The sequence below is a fragment of the Podarcis raffonei genome, chromosome 13 (genome assembly GCF_027172205.1).
Source record: "Podarcis raffonei isolate rPodRaf1 chromosome 13, rPodRaf1.pri, whole genome shotgun sequence".
NCBI lineage: Eukaryota > Metazoa > Chordata > Lepidosauria > Squamata > Lacertidae > Podarcis > Podarcis raffonei.
Genome location: NC_070614.1, coordinates 35,529,889 through 35,538,139, shown reverse-complemented (window position 1 = coordinate 35,538,139; position 8,251 = coordinate 35,529,889). Strand labels below are relative to the sequence as shown.

General features: G+C 46.6%; 1 protein-coding gene across 2 annotated transcripts; it reads left to right on the top strand.

Moving 5' to 3' along the window:
• The first annotated feature begins 888 nt into the window (after nt 1-888).
• On the top strand, nt 889-7,737 carry NFATC2IP (nuclear factor of activated T cells 2 interacting protein). 2 transcript variants are annotated; one of them, XM_053363764.1, is made up of 8 exons: nt 889-990; nt 1,083-1,205; nt 1,885-2,015; nt 2,119-2,184; nt 3,250-3,430; nt 4,273-4,417; nt 5,093-5,199; nt 5,285-7,737. In XM_053363764.1, exons 1-8 carry the CDS (start codon nt 979-981, stop codon nt 5,441-5,443), a joined length of 924 nt encoding a protein of 307 aa, XP_053219739.1. In that variant the 5' UTR covers nt 889-978; the 3' UTR covers nt 5,444-7,737. The 2 variants fall into 2 exon arrangements, with proteins under 2 accessions (XP_053219739.1, XP_053219738.1); XM_053363763.1 differs by having other exon boundaries at nt 1,885-2,036.
• Nucleotides 7,738-8,251: the final 514 nt, after the last annotated feature.

Sequence of the window (8,251 nt, the reverse complement as noted above, 5' to 3'; positions counted from 1 at the left end):
TCTTCTTTATGTAGATCCCACATGGGACTGTATCCCTTTTCATTACCACTTTCAATTCATGGGTCTATTGTTCTTAAGCAGGAACCACATTAATATGCACATAGACAGAAGTGCATTTAGGCGTGGTTCCTCAAAAACAACAGACAATCCGATTTTAGATGGCATGCTTATTTCCATGTAAGTTGACATATGTTCTTTTCATCGACATGAGCAATAATATATATAGTGTCCATTTTTTAAGGCACTACAGAATGACTTTTTACTCTTTTATTATGGGTTTTCTAATAACCTGCAGGTGTGGCTTTGCTTTAAAATTATGGTACAATTTTCTGCTTAAAAAGACTATTTCAGGTTGAAACACATTCAAGCCTTTGATACCTTTTAATACACGGGCACCAAACTGTTATAATCAAGTTCATGGTTATTTATCGAATATTGATCTTTGGCTCAGTGTGCTTATTGAGTTTTATTCCATTACTTATATTAGCATTAACCTCTATGTCCGCTTTAGCCTGAGAAACATGCAAAGGAACATAGGAAGCTGCCTTATATTGTCAGATCCTTGGCCCATCCAATTCAGTACTGTCTACAGTGACTGGAAGCAATTCTCTAAGGTTTCGCGGATAGGTCTCTTCCAGCTCCTTAAATCAGGCAGGGCCAAACTTCGCCCTCTAGCTGTTTTGGGACTACAACTCCCATCATCCCTAGCTAACAGGACCAGTGGTCAAGGATGGTGGGAATTGTAGTCCCAAAACAGCTGGAGGGAATCAACAACAACAACGCCAAAGACGGAGAAGCAGGGCAAGGAAAACTACAGTTCCCAGAATTCTTTGCGCGCTGCAGCGGAAGAGGCGGCTTGATTCGAAACCTTATTGGGTGGTGGCGGTGAAGGACAGAGGCGTCGGGCGTGACGACCAATCGGGGCGGGCGGGGCGGGCTGTCAAACAAAATCAATAAAGAGAGCTTGATGCCGCTGCCATGGCGGAGACGGTAAATAGACGCGGGGGTCTGTGTTTAGGGATGGTGGGGCCCTTTCGCGCTCGCGCGGCGCCTCCGCCTCACTTCCCCGTTGCCTCTTGCAGGTGGGGCCCTGCTCCAGCAGCGACTCGGAGCCGGAGGGGACCCCCAGGAAGCCCCCCATCAAGCGCCGCCGCATCCTCCCCGCGGACTTCGGCGTGGCCGCCGTCCCCGTTTACTCCAGCAAGGCGAGTGCCGCGCGGCGGGGGCGCCTCTCTCTCTCTCTCCCCTTCAGCCGAAAGGGAAAAGGAAGACTTGCCAGGGCGGCTTGCCGACGTCAGCGGCGAGACAGTCCCTCAGCCCGACCTGAAAAGGCGGGAAAGGAAAAGGGGTCGAGGAGGGAGGAGGAAAGAAAGCTAACTGCATTGGAGTCGTGCTCTCGGGGCTTTCAGTGGAGGTTCATTTCTCTTCAGTGAATGACGGAAGCAAAATACTTAACCCTTCTGCCTTCGCTGTTGTTACAGCATTATTATATCCAGTCCCCCCCCCCCAAACAAGCATAAGGCAACATGCTCCCCGCCCTGTTCTCGCCTGCTCAACTTCTTTTTCTGTGCTGGGAGAAGGAGAACCCAGGAGTGCTTTAATTTTAGTTCACTTCCCAATAGCTCCAGGGATTCCCTATTTTTTTGCTTACTTGATTTAGACTCTTCCTCCACTCCTCACTACCAACACACTCTTGGCTAGATTGAACCCTGATGTCCTAGCACCTACCTTTGCAGAAACTAATCCACTGTCCTTTTCTAAACGGCTTAGCAGTATTGCTTCCTGCCTGCCCAAGTGTCCGGGGAGAAAAACTGAGTTGTTTTTTGTCCTTTCTCTCTCTTTTTTCCCCTCTCTCTCTCTCTCTTCCCGTCCCCCCCTTGACAGGTTCAGAACAGTCTCCATCTGTTCCCTGAGTCTCTGAAACTGCCTGTTCAAATCCCAGTGCTGTCTTCTGAACCCCAAGTCATTGACACATCAGATGAGGAAGAGGCAGAGGAGGAAGAGGCTCCTACAAAGCAAGTGGAACAAGAAAAGAGGTCTGCTTCTTTCTCTTCCTCTAACCAGCTGGTCTGGAATTCCCAATTAAAACCATATCTCTGTTGGTTCTCCCTTCAACAGACGTAAAGCTCTTTCCCCTTCACCGCCACCTCCACCGCAGCTCAAGAAACGACGCCATGGAGCTAAGTAAGAATCTGGGGTCCTCTGGAAGGGGAGTGGGGTTCTGTGGATTGGTGCTGGGGTGTGGCGGGGGGAGAGAAAGAGAAGCCTTCCAGGCTTGTTGGGGAGGATTGGGATCTATAAAAACCCCTGTCACCCTGATTTGGCAGGCACATCTCTAAAGCCATGGGTAGGCAAACTAAGGCCCGGGGGCCGGATCTGGTCCAATCGCCTTCTAAATCCGGCCCGTGGACGGTCTGAGAAACAGCGTGTTTTTACATGAGTAGAATGTGTCTTTTTATTTAAAATGCATCTCTGGGTTATTTGTGGGGCATAGGAATTCGTTCACCCCCCCAAAAAAAAAATATAGTCCGGCCCCTCACAAGGTCTGAGGGACAGTGGGCTGAAAAAGTTTGCTGACCCCTGTCTAAAGCCACTTTTTGTGCATTTAGCTGGCTCATGTATTGTGTCAGCTTTTGTTTTCTTGTACTCTGCAAGAGATTTGGCTTTCTGGGAGGGAAAGGAGAGACAGGTTTCTTGGTGGTGGGAGGCTTAGATTAGCTAGAGTCCACTCCCATAAAGCCAAGCAGATCAGTGAAAGAAATATGTTGTACTATGTGTCTCAGGTAGTAGTCCTCTAGTCTAACCTGTAGTCCTCTAGTCTAAATGCTGTTGGACTACAGCTTCCTCCATCCACACTAACCTTTAGCCATGCTGCCTGGGACTGGTGGGAGCCAAAAAACATAGGTGAGGTCTCCCCATCCCTGCTTTATGTCATCTCTTTCTTTTAACCAAGTCCTAACAGTGTATGTCCCCAGAACACCTTTGCTAAGCTAATTTGTCCTGTACATATTTAACAGATGGGGCTCAGAGAATGCCTCAGCCCAGTTCCCTATAGATCATCCATGACAGAGACGTGTTTTGAATCTGGTCTATCAGTGGTCTGGTCCTCTAACTCACGACTTGTGGCTTTCAGAACTACTTTCAGCAAAAGGTTTATGGTGATTAATTTTTTAAGGTGGTATGCTTGCGATGTAGGTATCTTATTCCCACCTGTTTTATGGGGTTCTTTTTGTTCCGTTGTCTCCTCAGAAACTTCCACCAGAAGCTCAGGAATCTGACATCCTCCCTCTCAGCTGCCAAGAAAAGCTTGCAAGATGAGGAACTCAGAGATGATGTGATCCTGATTGATGTGCTTGAGCCCTCCGAGTCCCAGGAATTGGTGCTAAAGATCCGGTGTCGGGCTGATCTCTACAAAGTTTCTGTTCAGATGGTGAGTTGCCATTGGGGGAAGAGCATCTGCTTTGCATGCTGCAGGTCCCACCTTATATCTCTGGCATTTCCAAGTAGGAAGGATTGGGAGAAACTTCCTGCCTGAAACCCTGGGAGTTCGCCAGAAGTAGCTTAGTCCTGCTGGCCACATGACCCGGAAGCCGGCTCCCTCGGCCAGTAAAGCAAGATGAGCGCCGCAACCCCAGAGTTGTCCACAATTGGACCTAATGGTCAGGGGTCCCTTTACCTTTTACCTTCCTAGTCTATATACTGCAGTCAAAATGCCTGACCACTGCTTTGTTCTTTCCCATCTGTTACAAGTATTCCATGGCTCTTTTCCTGATAGCCCTGCTTAAAATTGTGAATGTTTTTGTGATTCTCGGGAATAGTATGGGATCTTTACTTATTTAAAATATTAACACCCCACTTTTCTTCCTGACTATTGGCCTCCGAGACAGCTGAGAATAATTGAAAACGATTTTTTTTTTTAAAGGCTGTGTTGGCTTGTGGAGGCAGGAAGATGGTGATGATAGTGATAACTGGGAAATGTCCACTTTCCAGGACCTGGATGTTACTGCAGCAACATAAATACGTGTTGAGACATGTTTGTTTTCTGTTTGAAGGGTTTTTACCCGTATCTTCAACCAAAAAATGGCTTGTGAGACACTGATAAAAATCAGTAAGAGAGTTCTGCCCTCAGGGCTTAAATTCTCTAAAGATCACAAAGGAAATGAAATTGGGGAAGAGAAGGAAAAAACAACCTCCCTGGGCAATTGAGCAGGTAGGGTTTTCCTGGTATATGGTGTTTATTCTAACTCACTCCTTTAACTTTGCACCCCATAGACTGACCCCCTTCAACGAGTGATTGAGCACATGGCTCAGACGCTGAAGGTTCACCAAGACAGAATACTTCTCCTGCTCCGAGATCGCGAACTTGCCGCTGATGCCACCCCCCGTGTACTGGGCCTGGGTGTGGCTGATATAATTGGTGAGTAGTGGGTGGGTTTTTTTGTTTCCAGGGGGGTCTTCAGTCCCTTAAGTCTCTCTGTATGACTGTCGCCATCCTTGTCCTCTGAGTTGGGGATGCTGATGCCCTTCTTGAGAGCCAGTGTGGTGTAGTGGTTAAGAGCAGTAGTCTCGTAATCTGGGGAACCGGGTTCGCGTCCCCGCTCCTCCACATGCAGCTGCTGGGTGACTTTGGGCCAGTCACACTTCTTTGAAGTCTCTCAGCCCCACTCACCTCACAGAGTGTTTGTTGTGGGGGAGGAAGGGAAAGGAGAACGTTAGCCGCTTTGAGACTCCTTAAGGGGAGTGAAAGGCGAGATATCAAATCCAAACTACACTACTTCTTCTTCTTCTTCTTCTTCTTCTTCTTCTTCTTCTTCTTCTTCTTCTTTCGCTCCCAATGGACCCCTTGCTCCTGTTCTCCTGCTTTGTTCCCAGACCCTGCTCTTCCATTATGAGAGCTAATCTGTGATCTAGTGGTCGGAAGTGATTGGGGAGAACCCAGCTTCAAATCCCCATACAGCTCATGGGATAATGCTGGGTCAGTCTGTGCCTCTCAACCTAATATACCCTACAATGGAATTGAGGATTACATTGTGGGGGGATTGCTGTCTTGATCTCGCTGGTTGTGTATCAGTGTAATGTGGACTTCCTCCAGATTGTGTGGTGGAGACGACTAGCCAAGGGAGCAGTGATGCTGGAAACCTTCAGCTCCGGGTGCAAGGGAAAGACAAAAGCTCCCAGATGGAGTTTACCCTCCAGAGGGTAAGGAGACTGTGGTTTGGGGGCAGAGGGCTACGTGGTGTTGGTGGGGCAGTATTGCAGCTGTCCTTCTCTCTTGTTCCTGCAGGGGGAGCCATTGCAAAAACTTATGAGTCACTACCGTAAAGCCCAAGGTTTCGGCAGATGCAAACTTGCGTTCTATTTTGATGGACAGCGTTTGGCAGGAACCTGCACCCCTGAAGAGTTAGGGATGGAGTCTGGCGACGTCATTGAAGTATGGAGCTAGAAATCCTTCCATCTCTTCAAAGAGGCTGTTCCCGTGAGGGGGTTTTACTGCTTCACCTGGGCTCTGTGTTCTGACCGACTTCATTGTGTCTAATGTCTGAGTGCAAGGGAAGCAGCCTTGTTCTTCTTAAACATGATAGGAGTGTGGTAATTTCTGTCTGTTCCAGACACAGGGAGGGATGACTGCATTCCAATGTCACGTTCCATGCACCTACCTGAAACTTATTTAATAAAGCAAATTTTGTAACTGGCCCCCTTTGAGCAGAGTGGAAAGAAACTGCTCAGTTATAGTGAAAGCAATACACATTCTGGAGGGCCAGTGTGCACTGAATAATTCTGTTTTGTTTAAATCAGTGGCTCTTTTCCATTTGTTTTAACAATGCTGTATAATCCTGTTACCGTTTTTCTTCTTTACCTTTACTTGGTTGTAGTAAGCAGAATTGGATTATTTGAGACCTGTGCAGTCTTTTAAACCCTACTAGAAAATTATAGTCCTCTTATTTCTATGCCAGATTTCTCAAACTTCCTTTTTGAAGGCTAGCCAACCTCCAGGATTGTTAGGCTGAAATTCCCATGACCACTGGCCATGCTTGCTGGTACTGCTGAAACCTGTATCCAAACATCTGGAGGATATTACATTGTCTATATCTGTTTATATGCATCACCACCCTGAATATGGCTTTTTAAAGCAAATTTGTAATCCATGTGTGCAGAGTATAAGTTGGCGTGTGAATAGCATAGCTGCACTCAAAAGATACTATCTTACCTATACTCTTCCATGTACATCTAACTTACCTAACAATGTCTCTTTGTTATTTAATTGCTAGATTTGTACCTCCTTTTTATTGAAGTCGTCCCTACAGCAAATGAGAGATGGAATGAATCCTAATAAAAAGCAGTATTTTTTCAAAGTAACACAGAATCAGTCCACCAGAATCCTGATGTTGTCCCTGCCTCCCTTCCTACTTTTTCTCCTGTTCCAAGTTAGGTCCAAAGTCCTTCACATAAAAGTATGTCAAAGCTGTAGTTTACTTATTTAGGCATTTGTCCATGAAGTTCAATGGGATTAATTCTGAATACAAACTCTGGCCTTGCAACTCATAGGGGACAAAGAGTCTGATATTTATTGGATTATTTGTGTTTCTGTGGAAACATAGCATCAACTTCATGGGTATTCAATGACTGCATAGAATTTCGGTAGCTTTTCTCTGTTGCTATGCTGCAAGAAACTGTCTGCCAAAGTTTCTCTTCTCGGACGTTGGCAGGCTTTAGGTTTCAGGCTGCAAAATGCAGGCAGCTTTTAGAATGGAGTTGGGATAATATATGGTGACAGAGTGGCAGGAAGTTCCCATGCCCTTTATTTTATTTTTTCAGAAAAATGTTACAAGCTACTAGTTTACTTTTTTAAAATGTGAAGGACTTTGCCCCTAATTTGTATGTTGACTTTTTCATTGTCTAAAGCTTGGCATGCTTTGCCCTACTTAAGCATACTTTCACCTAGTTTTGATCTTGGCCAATGCAACTCTTAAACCCATTTTGCAAAGTGTGAAATGTTTTAAATAGGCGGTTTTGTGATTTGAAGGGCTTCAAAGTTGTTTGCGTCTTCAGTTCTGCCAAATTTGAGACTTTTTTTGTTAAACCTATATTAAAACAACCCACCACAAAAAATAGCAGAGCAGGCCGTGCCTTTAGCCAGAATAAGGCAGCTGCCTCAGGTGACAGATTTTGGAGGGGCAGCAATACAGGATATACACAGACTAAGGCTTAACTGCTAGTCTGGCTGGCTTTGAATGGGGGCACCATTGTATTCTTTGCCTTGTACTGGTTCTGACAGTTACAGCCATCAACACACTGGCGGAGGAAGAGGAGTGCAGGGAGAGCGCACCGCCCCCGACAGCGCGATCCCCAGGGTGCCATCGTGACGCCCCCCCCCGCTGGGTGTCCCGCCCCCACCTCCTCTCCACCCCCCGGTGCCGGAGCATGAAGCTCCGCCACTACATCAACGCCCTAGAAGTTGGTACCAGCAGGTTTGCCGAGTCTATGAAACAAAATGCCTTGAGGAAAAAATGAAGGGTTGGGGGAAACAGCCCAATGAGGAATGAGTGTACTCACTAGCCCCATACATAACACGTGTGAGGGTGAAAAAGAGGGATGGAACAAAATGTTTTGGAAAAGGACATGGTTGGCCTGAGCAGCAGCAATCCATACTAGAACATTTTTTACAGACCCCTCACTTTACAATTTACTGTTGTGTTGTGTTGCAAAAAATAAAACTCCTCTGGGACTTTAAAAAGAGCCTTGTGCCTGGCTGAAGTGTGTTCATTTAATCTTTCTTAGACTGCAGGCAGTTTAGTTTTATGTGAAGTGCACGACGTTGTCTTGCCAAATGAGTGGCAGCTTGATTTTTGCCCTTGCAGCCAGGCAGTAAGTAAATGCAGCCTTTAAATATCTGCCAAGTCTGGCAGGTTGTGAGTTGTGCAGATCTGAGTTAGGATGACTTTATTACCCACCAGTGCCGAATTTATGTATAAGCTAAGTAGGCTAAAGCCTAGGGCCTCTAAATCTAGGGGGCCTCCCCAGCCCGCCCACCCCCGAGCGGGTAATCTCCCCTCTCCCCAAATTGCAAACCCAATACTTCATGCGAGGGCAGGGTAACTCGGGCCCAGCAACTATGAGACTCAATTTACCCAATTTGAAATTCTGGGGCCCAACTTGAAATTTTTTTGTGGGGGCCCTTGGCTTCACTCAATTTTGTTTATAACTTTCTTCCATTTTCTTCCAGTTGTGAGGGTGGGGGATTGGGAGGGGC

Excerpts from the sequence above, each read along its gene's own strand:
- NFATC2IP (XM_053363763.1), top strand. Across the intron at positions 1,206-1,884 it reads TCCCCGTTTACTCCAGCAAG|GTTCAGAACAGTCTCCATCT; the intron begins GCGAGTGCCGCG and ends CCCCCTTGACAG. Across the intron at positions 3,431-4,272 it reads ACAAAGTTTCTGTTCAGATG|ACTGACCCCCTTCAACGAGT; the intron begins GTGAGTTGCCAT and ends TGCACCCCATAG.